The 26,165-nt window shown below is 52.1% G+C and overlaps 11 protein-coding genes and 2 non-coding genes across 13 annotated transcripts; 4 read left to right on the top strand and 9 right to left on the bottom strand.

Annotated features, from left to right (window-relative positions):
- Positions 1 to 404: 404 nt before the first annotated feature.
- Positions 405 to 2,755, bottom strand: BJY04DRAFT_213570 (uncharacterized protein; the record flags this gene model as incomplete). The annotated part of the gene is made up of 2 exons (XM_073714930.1): positions 405 to 1,610; positions 1,667 to 2,755. 2 exons carry the CDS (start codon positions 2,753 to 2,755, stop codon positions 405 to 407), a joined length of 2,295 nt encoding a protein of 764 aa, XP_073575845.1.
- A 452-nt stretch (positions 2,756 to 3,207) lies between these two features.
- On the bottom strand, positions 3,208 to 4,602 carry mep20 (putative penicillolysin/deuterolysin metalloprotease). Its single transcript, XM_073709731.1, has 3 exons — positions 4,332 to 4,602; positions 3,476 to 4,282; positions 3,208 to 3,423 (listed from the first exon to the last, which is right to left on the bottom strand). The coding sequence occupies exons 1-3, from the start codon at positions 4,558 to 4,560 to the stop codon at positions 3,404 to 3,406; spliced, it is 1,056 nt and encodes a 351-aa protein (XP_073575844.1). The 5' UTR covers positions 4,561 to 4,602; the 3' UTR covers positions 3,208 to 3,403.
- Positions 4,603 to 5,797: 1,195 nt separating this feature from the next.
- Positions 5,798 to 6,292, top strand: BJY04DRAFT_213568 (uncharacterized protein; the record flags this gene model as incomplete). The annotated part of the gene is made up of 1 exon (XM_073714929.1): positions 5,798 to 6,292. One exon carries the CDS (start codon positions 5,798 to 5,800, stop codon positions 6,290 to 6,292), a length of 495 nt encoding a protein of 164 aa, XP_073575843.1.
- Positions 6,293 to 6,719: 427 nt separating this feature from the next.
- Positions 6,720 to 7,643, bottom strand: BJY04DRAFT_213567 (OBAP family protein; the record flags this gene model as incomplete). The annotated part of the gene is made up of 3 exons (XM_073714928.1): positions 6,720 to 6,754; positions 6,827 to 7,282; positions 7,418 to 7,643. 3 exons carry the CDS (start codon positions 7,641 to 7,643, stop codon positions 6,720 to 6,722), a joined length of 717 nt encoding a protein of 238 aa, XP_073575842.1.
- A 330-nt stretch (positions 7,644 to 7,973) lies between these two features.
- BJY04DRAFT_178391 (uncharacterized protein) lies at positions 7,974 to 8,538 on the top strand. Its single transcript, XM_073709730.1, has 3 exons — positions 7,974 to 8,120; positions 8,175 to 8,319; positions 8,393 to 8,538. Exons 1-3 carry the CDS (start codon positions 8,024 to 8,026, stop codon positions 8,454 to 8,456), a joined length of 306 nt encoding a protein of 101 aa, XP_073575841.1. The 5' UTR covers positions 7,974 to 8,023; the 3' UTR covers positions 8,457 to 8,538.
- A 2,502-nt stretch (positions 8,539 to 11,040) lies between these two features.
- BJY04DRAFT_178390 (uncharacterized protein) lies at positions 11,041 to 11,763 on the bottom strand. The gene has a single exon (XM_073709729.1). It carries the CDS (start codon positions 11,398 to 11,400, stop codon positions 11,050 to 11,052), a length of 351 nt encoding a protein of 116 aa, XP_073575840.1. The 5' UTR covers positions 11,401 to 11,763; the 3' UTR covers positions 11,041 to 11,049.
- A 506-nt stretch (positions 11,764 to 12,269) lies between these two features.
- On the bottom strand, positions 12,270 to 12,408 carry BJY04DRAFT_t15. The gene has a single exon. It is a non-coding gene; the product is annotated as a tRNA-Leu (tRNA).
- An 83-nt stretch (positions 12,409 to 12,491) lies between these two features.
- BJY04DRAFT_t14 lies at positions 12,492 to 12,629 on the bottom strand. Its single transcript has one exon. It is a non-coding gene; the product is annotated as a tRNA-Leu (tRNA).
- Positions 12,630 to 12,897: 268 nt separating this feature from the next.
- Positions 12,898 to 16,001, top strand: BJY04DRAFT_204911 (uncharacterized protein; the record flags this gene model as incomplete). The annotated part of the gene is made up of 5 exons (XM_073713546.1): positions 12,898 to 13,203; positions 13,262 to 13,467; positions 13,537 to 13,651; positions 13,973 to 15,442; positions 15,510 to 16,001. The coding sequence occupies 5 exons, from the start codon at positions 12,898 to 12,900 to the stop codon at positions 15,999 to 16,001; spliced, it is 2,589 nt and encodes an 862-aa protein (XP_073575839.1).
- Positions 16,002 to 16,524: 523 nt separating this feature from the next.
- Positions 16,525 to 17,581, bottom strand: BJY04DRAFT_213562 (NADP-dependent oxidoreductase domain-containing protein; the record flags this gene model as incomplete). Its single annotated transcript, XM_073714927.1, has 2 exons — positions 16,525 to 17,211; positions 17,294 to 17,581. The coding sequence occupies 2 exons, from the start codon at positions 17,579 to 17,581 to the stop codon at positions 16,525 to 16,527; spliced, it is 975 nt and encodes a 324-aa protein (XP_073575838.1).
- A 1,099-nt stretch (positions 17,582 to 18,680) lies between these two features.
- On the bottom strand, positions 18,681 to 19,756 carry BJY04DRAFT_98321 (methyltransferase family protein). Its single transcript, XM_073721416.1, has one exon. It carries the CDS (start codon positions 19,501 to 19,503, stop codon positions 18,769 to 18,771), a length of 735 nt encoding a protein of 244 aa, XP_073575837.1. The 5' UTR covers positions 19,504 to 19,756; the 3' UTR covers positions 18,681 to 18,768.
- A 1,337-nt stretch (positions 19,757 to 21,093) lies between these two features.
- Positions 21,094 to 22,910, bottom strand: xanB (isocyanide synthase xanB; the record flags this gene model as incomplete). The annotated part of the gene is made up of 2 exons (XM_073714926.1): positions 21,094 to 22,109; positions 22,157 to 22,910. 2 exons carry the CDS (start codon positions 22,908 to 22,910, stop codon positions 21,094 to 21,096), a joined length of 1,770 nt encoding a protein of 589 aa, XP_073575836.1.
- A 771-nt stretch (positions 22,911 to 23,681) lies between these two features.
- Positions 23,682 to 25,329, top strand: xanG (cytochrome P450 monooxygenase xanG; the record flags this gene model as incomplete). Its single annotated transcript, XM_073719018.1, has 3 exons — positions 23,682 to 24,641; positions 24,701 to 25,186; positions 25,279 to 25,329. The coding sequence occupies exons 1-3, from the start codon at positions 23,697 to 23,699 to the stop codon at positions 25,327 to 25,329; spliced, it is 1,482 nt and encodes a 493-aa protein (XP_073575835.1). The 5' UTR covers positions 23,682 to 23,696.
- Between the last annotated feature and the right edge of the window lie 836 nt (positions 25,330 to 26,165).

Here is a 26,165-nt window from a genome sequence, read left to right as displayed (position 1 = left end):
GGGTCATTGTGGGATGTTACGAAGACTGGTGAGTCAAAGGCTGCGCTGTCAATCTCCATCTCGTCCATGTCTTTTGAAATAGGCAGGTAACGTCGGTACACACAATGACAGCTCCCTCTCAACACTCGGTGATTGGAATTCTAATCCCCAATCTCCCATGTAAGATATTTGTAGCGAGGGACAGTAGTTTCTCTCCGCAAGAAAGAAAAAAACGAAAAAGAGACCCGGAGAGTAGACTGAAAGAGCGTCTGATTCCGAGCCGGCAGCGTCGGCCCTCAAGACACGCCACGGGGCAGGTCATGCTAACTAACCAGCTAACCGGTATTTGGTTCTACCAAATTTAGATAATAACTACTGTACCCATATGGCATATAATCACTCTTGGGATTCCTTAATCAATGGGTTCAGAGGTTCACACGCCCCGCTGGTTGCAACACCGCGTCAAAGAGCCCAACGTCAAAGAACGACTCTGCCAGTCCCAGACCCATTCCCATTCCCATTCCCATTCCCATTCCCATTCCCATTCCCGTCCCCATTCCAAACTCCGATCCAGGATCTAGATTTCCATTCGAATGCAGCAACTGATGAGCGCCGTCCGCAGAAGCCTCCTGAATCACCGGCACCCGCAACGACCCAGTCCGACTCTCCCTCCCCCTCTGAGCAGCAACCTCATACCTACCATCAAAATCCGCCATCTCATCCAGCTCCTGACACACACCCCCCGTCAGCGCATCCTTCCCCATAAACACATGCATCAGCACATCGAGCAACTCATCGCACCAACGAAACCCGCGAAACAGCCTCGTATAATACGAGTCCGGGAACTCGTCGTTCGTGAAAACCTCCAGCAGGATACGTGCCGTGGCAAGGAAATTCCCATCCTGAAGAAGCGCTTTCTTCCCCGACAGCGAGATATACAGGAAGAGATCGTGGAAGGCGACCATCGGGTAGTTTCGGAACATGCGCGCGAGGATCGCGCAGTCTGAGGTTGGGAGGGACGGGTTGCTGAAGTGTGTTAGCAGGGAGAGGGCGGCGATGGAGGGGTCGCGGTAGCGGAGGGTGATAGGCAGGGAGGAGTCGCAGCGGGTGATGAGGATTGTGGAGATGGCGTGGGCGTATTTTAGTTCGATTTGCGGGGTTTTGAGGGCTGGGTTGCGGGAGGCCAGCCAGGGGGTTAGGAGGTTCTCGTGCTGTTTGGCCCAGCGGCTGAGCTTGGTGCGGAGACGCGTGATGTGTGTGTCTCGGTCTGGTCGAGCCGCGGTGGTTGCGCGCGCCGAGTACAGCGAGATGTAGATGTCTTCCCAGATGGTGTGGAGGGTTGTGTAGGCGCCGAGCAGGTCGTGGATTGATGGATTCTCGGTGTCGCAGGGGCGGATGGGGAGGGTGGAGTCGAAGAGGTAGAGGTCGCCTGGGTGGCCGGAGAGGAAGACGAGGGATTTGTCGAGGCTGTAGGAGACCCAGAAGAGGCGTTCTTGTTCGGATATAGATGACCATGGACCGGCAGGGGAGGGGCGTGCTTGGTGATAGTTCATGCGCCGTACTAAGCGAGTTGCAGCTTGGGTGACGCGGGCGTAGACGGGGAGGGGGTAGTATTCTTGACAGACAAGGATCTGTTGGTGTCAGTGTCTCGCAAGCTGTAGGAGGGGAAGGATTAATGGGGACGTACCAGAGTAAGCAAAGTGTCCACGTTCTCTATCCGCGGGCTTGAAAACGCGTCAAGATCATGCAGCGCCCGATCACAATTCTTCAGCAGCACTCTTGCAGTATCGATATCATCCTCCACATTCCTAGTCGGCGACACCCTGGCCCGATCAACCCGACTCTCCAGCGTCAGGCTCAACAAGCAAATATTACTCAACGTCACTCCCTGCGCGAGCATCTGCTGACAAGGCGGCGAGTCATAATAGAATGCAACCTTATCCATCAGCCTGTCATCGAAAACCGGCGTATACGCATTGATATTCTCTAGAAAACAAGGAAGATACTGCTCAACCAGCGCCCTCGGCGGCACAGTAAGAGGCTTGTTATCGCCGACGACAGGAAACACAACACACTTCCCATCAAAGGGAAACTCCTCGAGCAAGCGGCCCAAAGACTGCCGCACAGAGGGATGCCGCGCGACCAGCGCAAATAAATTCCGTGGTTCGGTGGTGGTCTCTAGCGCAGCTGCGAGATGTCGATACAGAGAGCGAAACAGCGCAAAAGCAGCGGGACACTCTTCGATCCAGCTCTCCTCTTGCTCTGGCTCGTTGTGGCTGGAATGCGTAGCATGTTCATGCCCATGGCCCTGAATACTCTCCTCAGCCTCCTCGCGATGCGTATTCGGCACGGAAGCGCCCTCTGTCGTCGGCGGGCTCTGCAACCCGCTCTGAGCAGAACGTTTAATGAATTGCGCAATGGAGGCCAACGTCTCCTCCATGCGATCAAGCCTCGACGTCACAGTCGAGACTTCATCGAGGACCTCTTTGATACTGTAGACACGCGACGAGGAGGTGGAGTACTCGCACGGCACGCCTGCGCGCCGACAGTTGGAGCACTGCGGGGATTGACGGTCACATTTTACCTTCCGAGAGCGGCACTGCACGCAGGGGGGTGTGACGGGATCGTCAGTGGAGTCGCGGGGGCGTTTGCGGGGTGCTGCTGTTGTTGATGTTGAAGCTGATGCTGGTGCTGATGCTGACGGCGATGGTTCGCGGGAGTTGGAGCTGACAACGGTACCACCTTGGGGCACGTCGCCCCGGCGCGAAGGCGGCATCTGGGGCGATAATGTACACGGAACACTCAAGTGGCAAATGTCGGACTACGGTATTTGTGAAGATACGGCATTTTAGAGGCGTCGAGGTCGAGTCGAGACCGGAGAGAGGTGTCTGACAAATTGCTGATCGTGTTCCGCGGGGGTCTTGGCGACTGCGCTTGGCCGGATTGGGTAATGCATGCTGTTTTCCATTTCTGGCTCAGGTAAGCTTTCAGGGTTGCACACATTGCTCCTGCTGTGCCATCTGACGCTGTCAGTGGCCGCGGTTTGCAGGTGCAGTGTGCAGTCACTTGAGCATATATTCCAGACATTTCGGTGATATATTCCCTAGACGTCACACAAAGCAGGCATTATGACCTCGATGGCCTCGGTGGATTATTTGTTTCCAAATCATGTATTCCATCCAGATAGATCACAGGCTTGATGTACTAAGTCTACGTACTTTATGCAGCTCCAGCAGATATATCCATTTATTCAGCATGCTATGTACACAGAAAGAGGAAGGTCCAGCCTCTTCACGTATATATATTTTACTACCAGCATAGCATCATCGTCGTTACCATCACCATCACCATCATTCCAGTTCAAATCCGAGATTCCAAGGAGGCAGAAGCATGAGACATAATCTCATGGCTTTACGACTTCCATTTAGCAGCCGAGGCGGACAGCTACAGTATATCAGTATATGACCCTAAGAGTAAAGAGGACATGGAAACTCACCGTTGGCATACAGAGCGTACGAGTCCGCGTTGTTGAGAGCCTGCGAAGCGCTCAAAGCAACAGAGGCCGAGTAGCCGTAAGCGTAGTCCTGAGTACCAGGGCTGTAGACGCCAGGGGTGTGAGTGAACTCGTGGAGAGTAGTGCCAACCTGGTCCTGGGAGTAGCAAGACCCAGTAACAGCAGGAAGGTAGCTGTAGTAGAGCGGGCAGTTGGCAATGATGTTGTAAGCGGGCAGAGCGTAGGCAAGGACGTTGGAGCTGCAGTAGCCGTAGGCATCAGTGCAGTAGTACTGGGTAGCGCCGGAGGAGGTAGACGAGGCCTCAGAGGCAATGGCGCGGAAGCGAGCGGCGACGGCGTTGCGGGTGGAGGCCGAGGTGCTCTTGAAGAAGGTGCTGAAGCGGCCGCTTCCGGCGGAGGCGGCGCTGGCGGCGGCATTGGCTTGAGAGACGGTGTTGCGGAGGGCGGTTTGGAGGGAAGACAGCTGGCTGCCGGAGCAGGAGGCGATGCGGGTGCGGCGCTCGAGGGTCTTGCCGATGGTGGAGACCTTGGCGGCTTCGGAGCCGTTGATCTCGATGGTGAGCTCGTTGGAGTCGAAGGGGAGGACGCCGGTGATTTCCTTGTTGGTCACCAGGGGGACGGACCCGGAGGAGCTGATGGTGACGGAGCCGCCGTCGGACAGGTTGTTGGTGATGGCGAGGTCGAATTCATCTTCAACGGTGGCGCCGGGGGCGAGGGAGGTGAGGATCTCGTCGGAGAGATCGGTGGTCTGGATGGTGAGCTTGACACCCTCAAAGTCGACCTCATCGCCTGGTATAGTAGGTTAGCGGTATCCCATGCCATAGTAGGGGGTACTAACTGTCGCGGAAGACGGAGACCTTCTTGACAGGAAGAGTGTCCTGGAAGAAGTTGGTGTGCACAAAGGTCACCTCCTCACTGCCAGTGTTCTGTACAACAGCCTTAATGCGGGTGTTGTCCACCTGGGTGAGGGTAACGTGCAGGCCAGGGGCATTGACCTTGACGTCGAGGGGAGAGGCATTGATGCCTTGCAGCAAAGCCAGGATGGCAACGGGAGCAGTGAAACGCATGGTGGAATAATAGAGACTTGAGACTGGGAGATGTTGATGGAGATGAAGAATGACCAGCAAGGAAGGGATCACACGCGGCTTTTATAACCTTCCAGCAACACCAACAACACAGCTAGTACATACACAAATGGCGCAATATCAACACCATCTCCAATCTCTACCGCAACTACCTTCGGCGACCTCACAAAAACAGAAGGTGGTATCGCAAGCCGTCTCGCAGGTGCCAAGTTCACCTGTCGTTCTCGGAATATATGAAGCTATTCAACCCACCCAGTCAAGAGGCCTCAGCACTGCGCCACGGCCAGTGTGCAGCACCTGCCGCAGGCTTGGCCAAGCTCAACCGGTCAGCACATCACACGTTGGGGCCAAAATCGGGGTGTTTATCTCCGTACCCCTGTACGAAGTGAAGGTTCGGAGAGTTCTCGAAGGTGCGCTCGAGTCGAACGGCCAGCAGCGTGACCATCTGATAGGCCCCATGTGCCTGATAACATCGGCCTTGGCCTGAAGACCGCGCTTGGCAAGCACTAGAACGCTCCTTTGCGGGGGGTTAGCAGCATTGGCGCGTAGCACTGTGATTGTTCTTATCGCGGGTGGCCTGGTACCTTGCGCGATACCTTGCGGACGAACGGTGGATGAGATGGATAGCCCTAACAATGTCCATCTTTCCTCTAAATCCATTGAAACACGCTGATCAACGACCTTAAAATTCATGATCAACAGAGCACTGAGTACGGATACTCACAGGCAGAGACAGCCACAATGCTTGGTTGGCTTCCGCGCACCTCCTCCGCTGGGTTAATCTCCATCAGCAAATAGCGGCTGGGCAAGTATAGGAATGCAACCCAAGGCTCTGCACCACCGCGTTAGCGCGAGTGACTCCCCCGCAAAGATCGTGTGATTTGCCATCCTTCGAGATTAAAGTCTGAGGAATATCGGGCAGTGCAGATCTTGTGGGAAAGAGTTCTTGGTGTGGATGATCTGATACCTTTCAGGTATGACGAGCGCTTCGGAGGCTGCCGGTAACCCTGTCTGTCTGCCAAGGTCTGCTGATAACAGGGCTTGTTCTATTGCCTGGCGGGGGTCATTTAGGTAGAGCGATACATCCGTTGAATTTCCCTTCTCCATGGAGGCAAAGGAATAAGCAACCTACATCACATTCCATCCAGAAAACCCAATGTTCACAACTCGCCTGCTCTCCCTCCTGCTCTTCACCTCACTCTTCTACCTCTACTCCAAAATGTCTTCCTCCTCCACCCCAAATCTCCAAGTCCGCCTCCAACCCCCCTCCATCCCCCCCTCATTCACCCCCCCTCTCTCTCTCACAATCCACCTCACGATCCACAACCCCAGCACCACCACCCCAACCACCCTCCTAAACTGGGGTTCACCTCTCGACCCCAAAGCCGGCATCCTCGGCGTCTTCGAAGTCCGCGACGTCGAAACCAACGAACCAGTCCTCCTCGACGAAATCAAGTTCGGGCGCAAACTCCCGCCCGCGCGTGAGGATTTCGTGGAGATCCCCGCGGGCGGGGAGGTTACTGCGGAAGTTACGATTCCGCGCGCGCCCCTGGAGCAGGGGAAGCGGTATACGATTCGGGCGAAGGGGTGGTGGCAGGCTGTTTGGGAGAGTGCGCTGGGGGATGTTCCGGAGGGGGATCTGGACAGGTTGACGGGGGCGTTGAGGGGGGACTTTGAGTCGGAACAGGTGCCGATTGAGATTGGGCAGGCTTGAGTCCGATTGTTCCAACTTCCAGGGTTGTTAGACGGCTAGGGTCGGAGGACATGCCATTTTGTCAAGCCATGGATGTATTGCCTTGATTGTACTGCAGCTGGACGCCTAATTCATGTCGATATTAATTGGCCAGCGCCTAGGGTCGGCCCGATAGGTGTCTAGTACTATAGTCTATAGTGTCGGCGCTATAAGGTACTCCCTAATCTAATACCTTGTTTATGCTAAACCGCAGCGGTGGCGTGTCTGTACGCGAGTATCTCCGTGTGGTCTGAATCAATCTAGCCCAGCACCGCGACTAGTTGAGTCCGGAGGGGGTGTCCTCTAGTTATCGGCTGGTCCTCAAACCGGAACATTTCCTTGTATCTATCCCAACTCAACCCTACTAAGAACCTCACACTCAGTAATTATCCCATATCCAACCGCTTCTTTACTTCTCATGCGCCTTCCACAAATAATCCGCATCTGGAATCAACATACATTAGCCTCACCCCCTTCCAACCTGCAGCACCTGCCAGAATAAACCACAAAACTCACCCGGATGCTTCTCCACCCCCTCAATATCCCTCCTCTTCTCCCTCTTAACCCCCGTATCAACCCCAAACCGCTCATCCCTCCCCCTGACCAACTCATCCAACCCCCCGGGCACAGCCCTCTTCACCTTCTCCTCATCCGTAAAGCTCAGCATCAACTGCGGCTCGCCCATGGGGACTACATCCCCGCGATCCACCTGCCAAAAGTGATACGTCTTGCCATAGATCGGCGCGACATCACGCATCTCCGCCGTCTCGGCGACTTCCCACGCTGCATTCGGCACGCCCGCGGGGGTAGGCATAATCAACATCCCGGATTTCACCTCGTACTCGTGCGTGTGCCACAGCTTGCGCTCTTCGGGCGGCAGTGTTTTGAAAACCCGTGGAGAAACCATGTATTCGATCCCGATGAGGCGCGCGGGGGCCTCGGGGGAGTCGTAGATGAGGCATTGGCGGAGATCTAGATTTTCATCCATTATTATTCTTTGATTAGCCTCTGGACACCCGTTCTTATCTGTACAGTAAGATATTTCATGCAATAGGAAAACGGGAAGATAGAGTTATAGTTATAGTTATAGTTATGGGTCTGACATACCCTCCGTCAAATGCGTGCAGTAATGATTCGCCTCGACGCACCGTGTCGGATCGGACGCGTAGACGTGGAAGGCATGTAGGTGCGCGCAGATCTGCTTGACGGGTGTGAAGTCTTGTGTTGCGCTGGCGCCGCCTTCGAGTATGCGGGATTTGGTGGTGCGCGGGGACCCGGGGAGGGTGTTGTTGTGGCAGGTTCCTGGGTCTTGATTACTTGTGTTGCCGGACATTGTGACTGGGTCAGTGTGGTTAGTCTTTGAGAATATGTTTGGGTGGTGGGTGCGCAGCTGGTAGGGTTGGCTTGATGTGGATCGGATGATGGTTTTATGGAGATTGAGCGGGTTCAGGGCGCAATACTGACGTCGGTACAGCCGGTGCAGGATTCAACGATGCGGAGAAGGTCTGGAATACTCAATATGCTCTGGTGAATAGAGAGAAGGGGGTTGTATAGGGGTATGTTGTCATGTGACGTCATGTAGCAGGATGATATCAAGATGATTTCATACAACTGCTCAACTGTCTATATAACTGTCGTTGTTAAGGAACATTCACTGCTACATCTTCACTGAATTTACCTTGAAAATACTCAGAAATCACTACCCTCCATACAATGTCTTCCACCGACTACAACCGCATCGCTGCCGAGGCCGAGCAGGACCTCAACTCCTACCAGGCCAAGCAGGGTCTCGGTCGTCAGAGCGACTCTGGTACGACAACACCATCATGCTACTCCAAAGAATACCAGGCTGACTAAGTTCTAGCACTCGAATCTGGCGTCAACGAGGCCGTCGACCGCAAGTTCGAGGGTGCCGGCGAGGTGCGATACGGCCGCGAGGCCCTCCCCACAGGAAGCGACCGCAAGCCCATCCCAGAGGATGAGGGTGGTCTCAGGGATGACCGTGGCCGGTGAGTGTTACCTTTTCTCTGAAAATATACCTAGATATCGATGGTGGCAAGAACATACTGACGGGTTTGGTAGACTTGCGCAGGCGCAACATTTCGAAGGCCGCGGCGGACCCGAGGACAAGTTCGACCGCGAATAGATTACCGGGTTGGAATGAGGAATGATTGTACTATATTATGAAGCATTGGTTTTGACCTAATGAAATGAAATGGATTTCGGGACATCGTTTACTCCTTTAGTCGACAATCGACTCAACAACCGTACACTCTTCAACCAAACCCCCTGCAGCATTGTAGTACGCGGTCTCGGCTTCTCTGTACCCTTTGTCGGGATAGCTGGTGGTTTTCCTACTCAGACTTCGAGTCACTATTCATGTCTATCTGTTTATATAAAGAAAGTGGAGTAACTACTTACTTGATAACAGCGCTCGTTGCTCCAGCCGGCGCGTTCGTAACGACCATGCGCTTCCACTTGTTTGGGTCTGATACGGCGATGGTGAAGGTTATATTATTATAGGAGAGTGGCATGGTGGCGACTCTATAGATTTCCCAGTCTTGGGAGGTTTATATGAGCATCAAATGTCGTGCTGTATCAGAGTTAGACCTGAAGAACAACTTTTGGGTCAGAGTGGCTACCTATACTTGAACTACAGTTGCGAGCTGAGTGTGTGAAGTTTGTCAACAAGGCCCCGGCTCCAAAGCCGCTTGAAGGGCGTCGGCCTGTTATATATCTTGTATTCGAAGGGCAATATGGTCAAGACAAGGCTACCGGCAAGCTACCAGCTGACCTTCCGCACAGTCCCAGGCAAGGCTGTACTTCAGCCTTGCGGTATACTTCCGTTAGGCCTTATCTCCAATAAAAGCTCAACATTACACAAGAGCAGGCTCAAACGGCGCATGACAAGGGTTAATGGCCAGGATGTGCCAGAGGAACGAGTTGAGATGGATCTCCAGCGTCCAGTGTGCTATGGGTAGCCTTTCGCCCACCCAGCCCCGCTGCGCCAGAGGCTGCAGCAACATGGCTCAATCTAAGTCCAAGCTCGTGCTGTGGGTGTCACATTTCATTGGCACAAGTGGGGTTTACAGCGATTATATGATAGTGGTTTGCTGCATGTGGACTGACTGGTAGGCATAGCCCTGCTGCATGGAAGGATCGGCCATTTTGCTTGGAGTTCAAATACACACTTGAGCGATGCGAGGCTATTACCAGCCTTGCGGTATTTCTACGTTTGGCTGTATAGATGTGACATTCTAATCTTACACGATAGCAGCCAATGTCTTTATACGGCACCTCAATCGCTGCATCGGTCGAAACAGGTCAAAGGTAACCAATCTGTAGCTTACCAGGTATCAAATAACATGAGGGCATTGTTTCATCTCGATCTCGCTTCCATTACTGTATGAGTTTGAAAGGTACATGGTATTGGCATCTAAATTATGGGCTTCTGTGTGACGACGTACTGTTCATGCCATGTTGTACGTATCTACTATAATCACCACAAGGCGCTGCAGCTGATCCACGTGACCTGCCTCGGCGCAGAAAGCATCTTCAGTTTCTCTGTACCTATCAGAGCTAACATATCTACTTCTTACTTCCTTGTCTGCGTTCACAGATGACTTTCATCCTTTTTCGACCAGACAAGACAAGCTCAGCCTCAAACCCTTATGTTACCGAAGGCCCCACCCGCCGTGCCCTACGCCTCCCAGCACACGCTAGATTGCTTTCTCGAATTCAGATATATCTATCTTCCGCCGACTAGTTGCACATTTTACGAGGCGATTGCAAAGTTGGAGTTATGCAGACTATCTTTTTTCGCACTTTAGCCGCTCACTGAACGCTCATACGAGCCTAGGGGCCCCATCAAGCAGCGGTTGCTGAAGACTTGATGCACCTATCAAAATACTTGGCCCATCTAAGCTGATCAAAGTCTTCTCAATTTGGAGCCCGCCAAGGTGCTGACACTTGAGCTTAGCGGTGGCGTATCTCGGGCTAATTTTAGGAACACGTCTAGTCTACCGTTTGGAAGGATAGTTTGGGTTCTTAGAATGTTACGGTTCAGCCCCCTTGGGATTATCCCGATTTGGTGATTCAACAAGCATGCACGGCGTTAGAGATGCAGGCCAGACTCTGTTTCGTTCCAGGTTCGAGCACTCGCTCACTCGTGAGGATTGCGGATTCGCCGGGGACACTGACAGGCCAAGAACTAACTAGGGTCAGCGATGGCAAATGGTATCCGTGCATAGCGGGCACGCTCTGCCTCGATACGAAGGGCAATTGAATGCGAGCTCCAGCTGTCTGCAAGACATCTTACACGCTACATTGCACTGGGACAAAGAAAGATAAACGTGAGGGTATTTCACATCCAGAATGAAAGGTATATTCTTCATATGTCCTTAGTATTCCCAAGGCCCAGTTCAAGAACCTTGGAACTCGGTTCCTGGACCCCTCTTGGCAGTGGCAGGGCACAAGCAACCTAGGGCAAGGGTCGGACCCCTACCACTATCACCAACTGGGGTCGGACCTAAACGCCGGCGCAACAGCAACACCAGCGCGCCGAGCAAAATAGATTGCAAGCCTTGTCCCCTGAACTTACATTACCTATCGTGCTGCGCCTTCAAGCCCTACAAAAACGGCCCCTCGGTCGATTTTCACGCCCCCTTCTGTCTCCTTTCGTAGCAGTTTGTTTTTGTCCCAAGAGCTGGATCATGATTATGCGCCTCGCACCGAGAGACTCAACAGGTCGACACCCAGACTACGGTCTCTATACCCCTGGGCCCAACAACGACCAGTTTGACCGCCAACCCTGAGCCTGAACCCGCAGCGCCGACGAGCGCGAGCAAGAATGACCCGACTACAAATCCAAGTCCTACGACCGATCCCCTAATCACTTGGTCACTAGACCCTACAAGCGGACAAGAAGACGCTACAGTGACAATAATACCCAGCATAACCGGTCCATCCACCACACAATCCTTCTCCTCCTCCTCGTCCTCCTTATCATCAACAACCGAAATCCCCATCATCGCCGTCATGTTACCCAACCAAGCCATCCTCTCCTCCCTAGCCGCCAGCGTCTCGAGCATCTTCGCCGGCGCAACAACCCTAATCCTCGACTGCACACCGGGAATCACATCGCCCTGCGGCGGCCTCGCGGGCCCGCTAACAATCACAACGGGGACGTCGACTTTCGACTACACAGCCGTGTATGCGAGCGCGCCGGAGGGCGCGGAGATCGTGGCGTGTGAGATCACGCCGCTGGTGCAGATCGACTGTACGACGCGGTATACAGGGCACCTCACGGATGAAGGGGCCGGGTTGACGGCGATTACGGCAACGACGACGACGACAATGAATCAGCCTTCGGAGGGGGGCGGGATCGCGTACGACACGATTACGGTTACGGAGGGGGGTGGAGCTGCTTGCGAGGGAGAGGTATGTTACGACGGATTATGGGTGGGTTGTTGCGTATGCGGAGTCGGGTGTGCTGTCTGGATTGCCGGGGGACGGGGGTGGGGAGAGCAAGGGGGAGGGGGAGGGTCCAATGCGTGGATTGCGGGGCCGGTTGTTGGGGGGGTCGTGGGATTGGTGCTTATTCTTGGGGTGGTTTGGTTTTCGAGGAGGAGGAGGGGTCAGGCGACAGGGGATATGGCAAAGCTTGAGGGTTGGTTTACAGTGAAGGATGTGAGCGGGTTGGATGCGAATAAGTCGGAGTTGGCTGTGAAAGAGCACGCTACGGCGGAGCTGTCGGCAACAGAGAGGGCAGAGTTGGGTGCGGAGGGGAGGAGGGAGCGGGATGGAGAGACGGTATACGAGCTCCCGCCGTAACCATTCATGTTGTTTTCGGCAGTGTCCATGCGCTTTCGTCGCATACATTCTGATCTCTGAGAGCAACGTGATAGATATACTATTTATTTCCAGAGCAAATAAGAAAAAAAGAAAGAAAAAAAAAGTGTGCCTCCACGCGGGATTGAACCACGGACCTCTTGATGTCATACGGTACAACTATTTGTCTTGTTAGTATTGCCATCAGTGCGGTATTTTTGAGAAATTGGTAACTTACGTCAAGCGCTCTACCACTGAGCTATAGAGGCGAGATGATGTCACATGCACTTGCAAATAGCTGATATTCCTCGTCAAAACCAGACTCAAATAATTAGAAGATAAAAAAAGAGTGTGCCTCCACGCGGGATTGAACCACGGACCTCTTGATATCACGGAGTACAACTGATGGGACTGTTAGTAAATTGCTCAAGAGCCATTTGCTTGGATATAGTAACTTACGTCAAGCGCTCTACCACTGAGCTATAGAGGCGATGTCTTGAAATTCCCAATTATCTTGCTACAAGGACTATGGCTCTACGCTGTGTATGGTCTACATCTTCAGTTATTGTGTCTACAACTTCAGTTATTGTGTTATGTCCCTTAGTGTCCTTACATACCACTCCCATTTTCCACGCATACACACCCCCTAGTCTATCCTTCATATTCACCAGTGGCATCTAGCTATTCAATCTCTTTTGGCTTCCTTTGAGTCTTTATAACATATTCAATATATCAACTCTATACGGCGTTGGAAAAAGATGCCTTATCACCCGAAACACCCAGTTTCAAGGCGACCACCTCGGTATGTTGAGAGCCAGAAACAGGAGTCCGAGGGCTTGAGACAGCTGTGTCTCCAATGCTATCAGTTGACAACCAAGATGCACCTTTGCAATCCACTTTGTCGGAACTGTAGTCACCATTTCCACCCAGGAGGCGGGGCTTGCGATGGCTTTTGCGGTTCCTACCCATGCTGCGGCTGTTGCAGCGAGGTTCAGGAGAAGGCCCTTCGGCCTAATGAGGCTTATCGACCCTTGGTGCCTGGCAAGCAGCTGGACAGTTGCCAGGTATGGCATATCCCTGATACTATCACGCTGCGTTCTAATGATGTTTCTCCCACTTTAGATTCATTTTCCAGATTTGCGCACCGTCATGGGCCAATTAGTCGACTTCATCTTCTCTGAAAAGAAGCTGCAACTGGACTTTGAGCGAGGAATTTACCGATCTGTGATTACTGCGATGGGCGGGCGTGAAACGTTCATAAATCTAGTTTATAACACCCTAGATCCTGATGTTCGGGCATTACGGGGTCAAGCCATCACCATGGAGGCGTAGGTAATGGTTCTTGCTTATGATTTTCTGTCCCTACTTTGTTGTCTCAAGCCTGACGATGCAATCAGGTTGCATGCAATCCGTCGCAAGCAAACCTCGAACCCATCAACTTGGGAGCCTCCGCATGGAGGTTACCTAGACTTTGTCACACAACCGTTTCTACCCACGTACGTACGATTCTACGTGGGCCAGTCCAACAACCCAAACCTCCGGATACCGCAACATATCAGAGAAATAAAGAAGAGGTCGAGGAGCTCGTTACATTACTACATCATCAATCACGCGCCATACTTGAGACAGGCCAACTTTATTCGACTTTGGACCATCCCCTTTCCCCCGCGAACAAACACCACAATCATGCTTGTTTTTGAAAACTTTCTAGAAACAGTTATGTGCCGAGCCTTCCAATCCCTTCCTGCGTTGGTTTTAGAGGAAGTTTTCGGTCCGTGCTCAGAAAATCCATACTCGGGTTTAGGCCTCAATGTTATATCGCCACTACTTCAGGGAAGGTCTCTGAGTCCATACTCCCGGCATAAGGCAGTGCAGTTATTATCCGATTCACCAGATCCTGAATTTCGTGAGTGGGTATTCGACCGGAACAACGAGAAACATCATTCACGCCGCATAACGAAGACTGAGGAACTATCTGAGAGGAGCATTTTGGGTAAGGACGGCTACTACAGGCCCTTGTTTCAGACCCTTGCAGATAGTCTGAATATTGATGAGGATCTTTCGGTTCAAACTGGTGAAGAAATATGGGGCCCCTTGCCGTTGCAAACCTTGGATCTTGAGTCATGGTTTCAGTCAGCGGTTGCAAAGCTACGATATAATGATGTAGTCACTGAAACAAACACTGAAATGATTAGCCCTGTTGGATGCTTGCAGGCTTCCATCGGGGTGGTCTTCGAGCCCACACCTCTTCGTGACTATGATGAGAGTGGTCCTTGTACCGTGAGACTACCATGGGGTCTACGCGAGAGTGGCTTTCACGCTGCAAATTCCTTGATATGGCCGGTTGACCTTCGAAGATATGTTTACATACCAGACAGCTTCCAAGCGCAGTCTTTCTCGGTGTCCGAGCGCAATGCTTTGCGCGAGGTCTCTCAACAACTTATAGCCGGCAGTCATCTGCGGGTGATCATCATGTGTGGTGAAGTTGAAGAAACTATACTCCCAACTAACGCAAAGAAAGTGGTGTCCAGTGAGATACCTTTCAATATCTGGATTGAAATCTATCAAAGGCAGATTGCAAGGATTTTTGTCCGTGCACCAACCCCGCTCTCTGAACTCTGGGCGAGTCATGGACGACAGGCATACGAGCTGACGGGCATCTTTCAATTTGTATCTGTCCTCACAAACATTAAGATATTCCCTTCTTTCTACGAGTGCTCTATGGTTCTTGCTCTAATAGTCCGACGGTGGGCGGACGAGAGGGATGGCAAAATTCCTCCGGCCAGCCCTGACGACCTTGAGCCAGTAGTGAAGGTTTGGCTGGCTGATAAAGGATTCAAGGAACCCCAAAGCCTTCTACGCTTGGCAGATGCTGTTGGAGGCTCGTTACGATACGGGCTTCTTGTCCTGACGTTGAGTCTCCCTAAGCCCAAGAGGGAAAATCCATGTCCTCGGAGAATCCCCCGATCAAAGGTTGAAAAACGTTACGTTGTCCCAAAGGAGCTGCTCGAAAACGTTCGAAAGATCCATAACCAAGTCTGTCCACGTCAAACATCGGATAAACAAGAGTCACACCCAAGAGAGTCGCAAACCCCGGTGATCCACGATGAGATTTCCCTCATTCAGATGATTGACGATCTGGAACTTATAGAGGATGAAGAACATCGACATGTCTTTGCTTCGGGTCCAGACCTTGACAAAATGCTTAGCGGAACAGAGTCTCCTCGAAAACCATTGTCCTTCAGGTCGGCAATCAAGTTGTTGGTTGGCAACAGATATCAACTAAAGGGCAACACCCGCAGGGTTAACAGAGGGAGTTTTACGCTCCAACACTGCACTATCTCATTTAACATGGAGCAACAACTTGTAGACGAGATTTTTTTTCTGGGTCAGGGCTGAGCTTTCACCTATTGGCGAAAGAAATCCGCATGTTTGGGCGACAGCGGCACAGAAGGAGGATCCTGGCGCTCGGTTAGCATTTCTCGTCTACCGACAAAAGAATGGTTTTGAAACCTGGTCAACCTATGCTACGAGTGATAGTTGGGAAGCGAGGTGTCAGGCCAACAGCCTCATGGATAGGTTTGAAGGAAGTAGCTTGATCGAGCTCTGTAACAAGCCTCGAAGGTACGTCTATATTGACGACCGATACACAAAGCTGAAAAGGGAGAATCCTGAGCTGATTCCCTTCGTTGGGGGTGCATATACCGATGACGAAATGAATATCATCGCTGGTAGAAGCTCACGCAGAGGCGGAAAACATACGAGGCCGAGGAAACGAAAATTCGAGGAGCCGAATTCCCCTAACGATTCTTCGACTGAGGGGCGGAAAGAAGGGGAATTGGTAGCAAGCCTCCTGCCGTAGCTATAAATACGCCAGTGACACGTCTTTTGACTTGAATAATAGTATTTTCTTATCCCTGCCAATGCTCCCCGGCCTCGGCCACCGGATTGTATATCTCTATTATAATCGGCTATAACGCATCAAGTTCCCCTGGCGTTGAGTTAGCAGAATTGTAAAACCCGGCATCTGAAATATATATGGCTTCGTCAGAGGCTCCGGTGCGGGCTTCATGCTAAGATTAGACAGAAACAGGTTAGAAAGTGCACTGGCTGATGTTTTGAGGACGACTCTAGGTTACCCTGAGCGGAGCTGGAATCACCCTAATGCTAATATCAAGGCTAAGGAAGGATTAAATGGGAGCAGACGGATATAGGAAGTGGTACATATTTGGGCCGAATGAAGTGGATAGATAGGCTTCACAGAGGGAGTTCGTTAACTAGGTCTCGCACAGGGCTTCGTTACGTCTGCCGTTTAGGATTTGATTTCGATAATATACCTAAACTAAAGACACGACCTGTGTATATTTCTCTCCAACCCTCACTAACTATCTACCCCACTTCAAAATCCCATCATGAAACGCATCAAACGGCGCATCCTGCTGCACAGTCCCCCACACCCGCTCAATCCTCTCCACCCAATCCACCCCCAGCGGCCCCTTCCCAACAAACCCCAACGTCTCCCTCAACTGCTCTACATTATTCGCCCCAATGATAATCCTATCCCCAGCCTCCCTCCTCAAAGCAGAATGAAACAAAATCCACCGACACGCCAACTCCGCCTTCCCCACCCCCGCATCATTAGCAATACCCCCCCAAACCTGCAGCCCCTGCAACATCCTCGGCTTATTAAACAGCAAATGATAAATACTACCCACCCAAGTGCTCGCATCCCACCGGCCACCATCCTTAGGATCTAGATTCGCGGGGTCCTTCGCCAGAAACCCACCGGCGATAGGCGAGTACGCGTAGAACGCGATTCCGTGTCTGCGGAGGATCGGGAAGAGTTCTGTTTCAGCACGGCGGGTTATGGCGGAGTAGGGGCCTTGGTAGACGGTGGGTTTGATCCAGTTGTTCTCGTTTGCGATGCGGATGACTTCTTCGACTTGCGCGGGGAGGAAGTTGGCGAGGCCAAAGCGGTTGATTATGCCGGTTTGGTGCAGGGTGTGGATTGCTGAGATTAAGGTTTTGAAAGGGATGCGGGGGTCGGGAGCGTGGATGTAGTAGATACCGAACTAGTACGGTGAGATAGGTTAGTGGTGATTTTGAATTGATTAAGGGTTGAGTGTGAAGTCATAAAAGAGGTTCAATCCCTACTTGATCCGCTCCTGTCTTCTTTAGCGACTCGAGGGCAGTAGCGATGATTTTCTCCTCAGTCGGTGTCTCCGGATCATCGCCAGTGAACTTTGAATGCAGGGTAAACAGCTCTGCAGCATGCAGCTTGCCGAGGTTTGCTTCGCTTGCTGCGTATCCGGATGCTGTGTCGATTTCTTTGACGCCTTCGGCGTGCAGAGCTTCGAGGGCTTGCCTTTTCATTTCCAGATCGCCGAAGAATTCATTTTGGAAAGGGTTTCCTCCAAAGACGATCTGAGCGGTAGAGGACATTCTGTGATGTTTCTGGGTTGTGTGAAAGGTGTTGACGGTACAATATTTCAGTGAATCTTCAAGCCTCGACCTGATATATATTGAGTGTTCAATTTACAGATCATATTTTCTAGCTTAACTATGGCTGTCTTTCTACTAACCTAATCCTTACGCTCTTACGGTATTTCCAAGAGATTTATCAGCCACGCCAGTGAAGCTCTGGCTCATGCTTACGGCTGAGCTAAGGAAAGCCGTAAGCCATAGCTTGGAAGCGCCGAGTTCTACCTATTTGCGACTATACGAGGTACGGTTATGGGGGCTTGGGCCTCTTGATGGGACTACTCGGACAGAGTAGGATAAGCATTATACCCTCTAGCTGCCGATTCAGCTGTTGTTTGCTATGCAAGATAGTATTTATTACATAGCGTCCATGTTTTCCTTGAGCTAGGATTTCTATCACTTTGAGATGCTGGCATGCCAAGTCTAGTCAGGCTTGTAACATAATTAGCACACTCTTCGGAGACCAACTTGAGCGTACCGTCAGTAGAGAAGCTTAACCTTGATGGGGCGCAATGGTGCGATGGGCTGGGTGGTGGCTTAGGCGTGATGACAGTCCAGCGATATCAACCTCATGGATAATTTGGCTAAGGGTGAACTTGTGTCTACTCTCAACAATATGTCCCTGTCTTATGGTACATTTCTTAGGGTTTCATCTGTCTCTTATGCGCTTAGACTCCACCACTTCCCTTTGTCAACAACCAGATTCGGTGTAGGGCATCACGGTTCCATTCTATCATCAGTGCTGTGCAGCGCCCTCGATCTAATTATCGTTTCGTCTATTGTTCAATATAGCAGGGATTTCTCAGCTGTACCATGTCCGGTCGATGCAGTAGCGAAGATATCTCAAACCACTGCCCGAGCCTCTCTATCCTCTAAAATATGCCGTCAAATCTATCTAAAGTGCATGCAGTCCACGAAACCGAGGAATTCGATCAAGCAGCAGAGGACAGTAACGCTTGTTGGAAAAATATAGACTCGATGAGGGGGGGGTGCAGATACCAAAATCAACAAGTCAAGAAAGGGTACCTTCGATAGGTATCTAATTAGGACATATTCATTCACTCATACCTAGACAAAACCCCATAACGCCACACCACACCACACCGCATTCACCCTACAAACACCCACCACTACCAAGGCCTCCCCCACTAGAACACCCCCGGGACAAACCTCTTCGTCCTAGCACAATACCCCTCCCACTCCTCCGCGAAGATCCGCGCCAGAAACTCCTCCTCGTCGCGCACCCTCACCCAAAACAACGCCGGCGTCACAACCACCGCCCAAGCAACCATAGCCTGCTCGAGCACCTGCGCCAGCGGTGCCGAGACCCAGCACCCGATTACCCCCTCTGCTCGGAAAAGCAACAACACCATCGAGATTGCGACGCCAAAGACAGCGGTGTACGATGGGTGCCGGATATACCTGTGCACGCCTGTCGTCTTCAGCCCAGCGGGTTTCGTGATGTGGAATGTGAACGAGGGGCCGAGGTTCGTGTATGCGGAGATCCGGAGGATGCCGGCTGCGAAGAGCGTGAGGAGGATGGTGGCCGTGGAGCGTGTCCAGGTGAACAGGGCAGCGTTGACGGTTGGGGTGTTGTAGGCTGGGCAGAGGGTTGGTCTTTCGGATGGCGGGAGGCTGGCGAGGAGGGCGTGGTAGAGGCCGACGCTGGTTACGAAACTTAGGTGGCGGCGCATGGTGAGTTCGTTGCCGGCGGTCATGAGGAAGTCGGGTTTCTTGAGGGAGGGGTTGACTGGGCTGTTTGTGGTCGGCGGAGGGGGGTTGGGGTCGGAGTTTGTGCGGCGGATTAGGTAGACGCTTGTTAGGGTTGCGAGGGTGAAGGTTGCCCTGGAGAGGGGGGAGAGGGTTGGGAGGTAGGGTTCCATTGTGGGGGTGATGAGTGAACGGAACAACCTAGAGGATGATGATGACCAGAGTAGGTAATGAACAATGGTAGGCAATGGACACCCTTATCTACCAGGAATCGAGCGAGAAACCACGCCATCGGCTAGATACTACCATTGCAGCAAGCCAAAGTAAAGCCACAAACCCAGCGTATATCGCATCTGTATAGTCAGACCGGTCGATCCCAGCTGCAGTATCGCCTATCGGACTCCTAACTGGCGCACATATTTTAACCCCCTGCTGTACGACCTATTCGGGGTTTTGAGGATCGGGGTGGCAGATGTATGTCCTACGTAGCTCGCTCGCAGTTCATGCATCAAGCCAAGGTTGGGTGTTCTAGCCGAGTGATCATTGCAGGCGTGTCCGGGGACTCGGGGTCATATGTTACACCGCTGCCTGGCTTTGATCTAGGGTGGGATTGTAGTAGATGATGGTCATGCGACTCTACTGCATGTAGAAAGGAGTGCGAGGTAAGGGCCCAGAACAGATGGCATGTACGATAGTATTGCTTTATGCCGTTATCCTACTCAATTTGCGCAGTACAGGTTCTTCGCTGATACTGGACAATCGTGGGTCTGCAAAGATCGGGTGCTTAGGGCTAGGCCGCCTCATTGTGGCATGTTACTCGATCATCGAAGACATGTTTGATCCCATGATCTTCGCCACAGCTAGAATCGGGATACTCCTTGCAGGGACAGAGTCTAGACCCTCTCTAGTTCATCTGCATGAAGAGCTCGGCAGTATTACCCAGCCAACCTGATCAGCTTAAAGTCCCCAACCCAGGTAGGTCCTTTATGGCATTGAATTCAGATGCACAACGTTCTAGAATGCCATTACAGGAAGATTCACCCTTAGCTTTGTTAAACCTGGTTTGAAAGATCTAGCCTGCAGAATTGTGACCCATCTATCTAGGGCTAGGCCTAAGATAAGGTTAGCTGTGCCGATGTGGCGGATCGACTATCATGGTATTGCAGACCCACCATTCTCCTTTAGGACAATGTGTAATGACTCGAGGTAAATTGTGGTTTGCGTTGTCTTATGTCTTTGAGAGATTTGGAGCAGGCTGAGCGAGTGCTGACCCGGGAAAGGAAGAAAATGGCGAGGTCTGAGTTCACGAAGTAAGTTACCTATCGACGCAAGATCCCAAAGTCTAAAGCATGTCTCTCTTTCTTAGACTACTGTAGCTATCTCAGTGGAATAAGTGTGGACTCGAGGCGTTGACGGTGCATGCGTGAGCTATGTATCTACATAGAGAACATGGAAAGATAAAGATAAATATTTTCGAAGCTCGGCTGTAGTGCCTGCTTATCACACTCTATAAGTGTATGTCAAAGCGAAGCCATACTGGGAGTTAATGGTATTAGGGTAGAAGATATTGAAAGGTTCTCGATTGAAGGAACTTGGTGGACAGTCTGTATACGTTGTAACTCCTCCGCGAGAACGATCCGCCTAACGAATATTACAATCTAGAAAATCAAATCACTCGAACAATATTCGCCTTATTACAGAACTCCGGCCCAATGCAGGCAATGGCAACAATGAAAGAAAAGTAAGACGAGTGGGTGAGTTTATCAAACAACAGCTCGAATTAACCTCCAACACCCCAGAATCCTATCCCAGACAAACTTCCCCATCGTCCGCAGCACACTCTTCTTCTTTACCGCAACAGCACCCTTGAGTGGCTCCTTCTTCGCAACAACCGGCTCCGCATTCACATCAACCAGAGTCTCCGTATCCGACTCTGTCTCACCAGCAGCCCCCGCCTCAACCTCCGTATCCTCACCCTCACCCTCACCCTTAACCCTCCGAATCTCAAAGTAACCCCCATCAGACCCCTCCACCCAAACCCCCTCAAACTCCCCCGAGGCAATCGCATCCCTCGCAATCGACGACCTCGTCAGATACGAAACCCCGCTCCCCTGAACCTTCACCAGGGTATTATGCCACGGCGTCGGGATCTGAAACTCATACAGCGGCTTGTTCCCCTCGCCATCGACATCCAGCAGCGTCTGGAAATCATGCACAGGACGCACACTGCCCCTAGGAAACAATCTAATCCCAAACTTCGGCCCGCTGTTGTTATGCGCGTGGATCGAGAGCCGGATATGATGAGGGAACAGCAGCTCCACCAAGTTCGAGTACGCGTGGTTCCGCGCAATCATCTCCGCCGCGACCAGGCTGGCGATTTTCTTCTTCTGCTTGTTGCCGATGTTCTTGCTGCTCAGGTAGGATCCGAGATCCTCGAGCATGAAGCGCGATTGGCCCTGGTAGAGGGCGACGGTGTCCGGGTCTTTTCTGTCGATCAGTGTGCGGAGGTGTGTGCGGTCGATGCCGCCGACGTTTTCGAGGAGGAGGCGGCAGAGCTGCGCTCGCTCGGTCTGGACTGTTTGCACGGGTTGGGGGATTTCGACGGTGTGGAGCATGGAGGGGGTGAATGCGGCGGTGGATTCGGGGGAGGAGAAGAAGAGGTCTTCCAGGCCGGTGAATTGGATGAGGGCTTGGTCTTTGGGGGTGTTGGGCGTGCGTTGTTGGTATTGGGTTGCGAGGGTGGCGCCGTATTCGTCGACCAGGTAGTCGTCTACGCCGACTGGGCTGGGTTAGCATTGTGGAGTTTAGTGGTGTTGGAGTGCTTACTGTTGTCTGAGAAGACGTGGCCGTCGCTGATGATCCAGAGGGTTGCGCCGGGGGTGTAGATGCGGGAGACCTGCTCGACGAAGCTGTGTAGGTGGTTTAGGGCGAGATGCTCGGCTGCGTCGGGCTGCACGCCAGCAACCTTGTTGGGGTTTGAGGACTTGCAGGGGAATGCAGGCAGGCAGAGCTCGATTATTTTGCGATCTTTTGTGAATGTATAGACTTTGTCGATGAAATATTGCCGGCCGCCTTGGGACAGCCATCTGTCGTCTTGACTGGTGTTCTTGAGAATCTCCTCGAAGAGATTGGTAATTCTCTCTGCGATCGCACGGGCCTCTGTATTCTCTGACGCCGGGACCAGGCTGTTTGTGAGGAACCGTGCGTTCAGGAGGAGGAAGATCTTGGACCAGTTGAAGAATTCCTTGCTAAGGGTTGAGGATGGGGTGAGTGTGACGAGGCCGCGGATGGTAGCGGAGTTGGGGTCTTGGAGCTCGTGGATCTGAGTGGTTGTCTGTTCCTCCGCTTGAGACTTCTGAGTGAAAAGCACGATGCACTCTGTGGTTGTGATTGATTTGTCGAAAGCCAACCCGGCTGTTATGATGGGTTGTGAGGTTGAGAGGGTGTGGAAGAGCTGTGACCACTGAGCACGGATCTGGTCGGCATATCGGCCATCGATGATGAGGAGTGTGCCCTGTGCGTCGCGCTGGTAGATGGCAGCAACGTGGTGGTAGATAGAGGTTCCGTAGTTAATAGACATTGTGATGTAGGTGAGTAGTGTAGAAGAGTATGCAGTAACGCTGGAAGATCGCTGAAAGTATGAGATTAGATGCTTTGGAGTAAGATTGCTTGATTGTGTTGATGATGGAGAAAAACTCATCCATTCGACAGGGCTCTTTTATACACATTCTCGAGAATTAGAGGCTCTACAGCTCCAGCTCCAGCTCCAGCTACATCTCGCAAGGATTCACACTGCCTACCTCGCTGGGGCTCCATCATGTCACCAGCCTCCAGGTTACATGCTGGTTACACCAGAGCCTCGCTGAGACCAACCAACAAATCTCCTATTGTTAGACAGCGTTGTTTCTTTTGCACTCGGCGTCCTGCCACGGCCACCAATTGGCAGCTGGGTCTCACGTGGTTAGGGCAGCACTGCAGCTTGCATCGGCACATAACGCACGGGAATAGATCTTGGGAGGAGGCTTAGAGGATTAGCCGTGCTGTCAAATGGGAATGTCCATTGTGAAACATCAGGAAGGCTCGGCAAATGTGACAGTGAGCTAGGACGGGGAGAAAGAATGGGGCAGAGTCAGGCTGAAAGCCCTACACTATACTACATGCCATATATAGCTGGCCAAGAGATATTGCGAGGCCGATCTTCTTGGCTTGATTCACCTGCACCTGCAGACCCTTCAGCTTTCCTATTTTGGGTAGCTGTTTGTCGAATTATTCTCATCTATTCTATGATGCCCTTTTCTACACTTTTCTCCCCGTTATTCCGAGTTTCCGAGAAGCAAGCATCAAGCAACAACCTCTAACCGTCAAGATGATCTTTACAATTCTCCTCCTTTTCGCTGGCTCAATAGGCATAGTTGTTGCCGGGCTAGTATACCTCTTCACCCCACCAAGCAACTTCCCAAGAAACATCCCTACGATCCCATTCTACTACACCCTCCTCCCTCTCATCAGCAGTAACGACCAAGTCGACCTCTACCGCAAATACCTCGAGCGTCCACTGACCGAATACGGGGCTGTAAAGCTCTTCTTCGGCGGTCGGTGGAACCTCCTGGTGCGCAAGCCATCCTACATCGCCGAAGTTTTCAAGAACGAAGACGTCTACGCAAAGAGCGGGAATCAAGTCAAAATCCCACATAGCGTGCTCGCAGAGTACACCGGCGACAACATCATCAGCGCCCACGGCGAGAACTGGAAACTGTATACTTCCACCTTCAAGCCTGGCCTGCAGCAGGACTACGACCCCGCACAGATCTGGAAGAATGCCAGCCTTCTTGTCAACATGATGCTCGAGGAGCAGAGGCGAACCGGGTCGGTCAACGTCAACCCTATCCTCCAGCGCTACACCCTCGCAAACCTCTCAGAGGTAGTCCTAGGCACAACCTTTGAAACAATGGAAAAGCCAAACGCCCCTCTGCACGCATTCCAACTCCGCATCAAACCCAAGATCTTCCACCCTATTTTCCTAAACTTCCCCTTCCTCGACCTTCTCAAACTCCCCACCCGGCAAGAGGCTCGGACCCTCGTCCACCAATTCACCGACGAACTCTGCCAGACAGTCTCAAGGGGTCATACAGCCTGCCAGCACGAGAAGGACCAGAGCAAGAATCTAGGCTGCCGCCTCCTGGGCGCACACGAATCCGGTCTCTTGACAGACAAGCAACTGCAACACAACATGATCAGCGCATTTCTAGCCGGCCACGAGAACCCGCAGCTGCTGCTGATTTCGGCCCTCTTTCTGCTTGCGGAGAATCAGGTGAGTCTTTCAGCCTCAAGATTACACAACATTAGCTAAGCTAACGTTGTTGTTGGTAGGACATCCAAGACGCTCTCCGTCAGGAAATCACCTCAATCCCAACTGCTAAGCCCTCGCACAATGCAGATGCCCTCGCAACCCTCCCCCTCCTCACCTCCGTGATCTATGAAGTCCTCCGCCTTTATCCCCCAATCAGCCAATTGATTAACCGCCGCACGACTCAGCCCATTCTCCTGGGTGGAATGATCCCCATCCCCGCAAACACATACCTAGGCTACAACGCATACTCCACAAACCGGGACACAGAGTTTTGGGGAGCTAATGCAGAACAGTTCAGCCCGAGTCGCTGGGGCAAAAGCATCGAAGAAATCCATGCGTTGTTTCGAAGGGCAAATGCAAAGGGCGGATTCATCAGTTTTCATGGCGGGCGGAGAGCCTGTTTGGGGCAGAAGTTCGCGATGCTGGAGGCTAGGGTTACGCTGGCGGAGTTGGTGAGGAGGCTCAGGTGGGAGGTGGATCCGGAGTGGGAGAGGATGATGACGCCGGTATGTTCTTCTTACTCTTTTTCTGGTTCTTGTTGGTGTGATGAGATGAGATGAGAGTGGTGCTGGGTGTGAGGCTAATGCTGGTGTTGCAGGCTGGACCGCTGTATGCGAGGAACTTGAGGTTGAGGTTTTATGCTGTTTAGAGTACGACGTGGGGTCTCTTGTGACGATTAACGTGTATTTGCTTTTGTTGTCGAATAGCTTTTGTGATCTCTTTCTTGATTGTTGGGCGTTGCATGTTAAGCCGGTCAATGTTTTTCGGAGTGTATAGACATCATGAATCGAAGGAGCACGTTCTCATTGCAACAGCTTCCTTTACCAAAGTAGTCGGTAATCCTCCGGAGTTGATCTGAGCGCATTGACATTAGCAAGCCTCAACTCCACCAAACCCCAGGTGTTGCACTGAGTACTCCGTAGTACAAACCCAACCCCCGAGTCCCAACGTCCAACATCCAACCACCAGCCCAGATTACAAACCAAGGGCTCCGCGGAGGCTCAGCTCGGGCCAACACCGGAACAAAAGATCAAGGCGTGCCACGTCGCCGCGGCGTCATGTTTCAGAGTCCAAAGTAGGAAGCAGGTGAGTTAGGGCTCAGGCTTGGCCTGCCGCGTTAGTGCTTACCAGCATTACGCGACCCAGCCAGTCAAACCGCCAGGTGCGAGAGCCCAGACGGCATTTTGCGAGCTGTCTTGGTTGATCTATGTTTGGTTTTTGGCCGAGTCGGCTGATGTTTATGGACTTGGCGTATCCTGGTTATTTTTGACAAGGTCTGTCGATCAGGGCCCGAGGCTGTGAGGGATGTAGATGTAACCTGACCTAACGTAGACAGTATATTGACATCATGTATTATTAGTTTTGTCTTACTTGCTTGCGATTGACTTCGTGACCAGGCCCGGAGTGGAGGCTGAGGCTCACAGTGCGGAGAATATTCATCCTACCGTATGGAGTACAGGAATATGCACTCGCTCAGCCTTGCTT

The sequence above is a fragment of the Aspergillus karnatakaensis genome (assembly GCF_047715665.1).
Source record: "Aspergillus karnatakaensis strain CBS 102800 unplaced genomic scaffold BJY04scaffold_4, whole genome shotgun sequence".
Taxonomy (NCBI): Eukaryota; Fungi; Ascomycota; class Eurotiomycetes; order Eurotiales; family Aspergillaceae; genus Aspergillus; species Aspergillus karnatakaensis.
The sequence above is the reverse complement of the archived record's forward strand: the minus strand, read 5'-3'. Positions and strand labels throughout refer to the sequence as shown.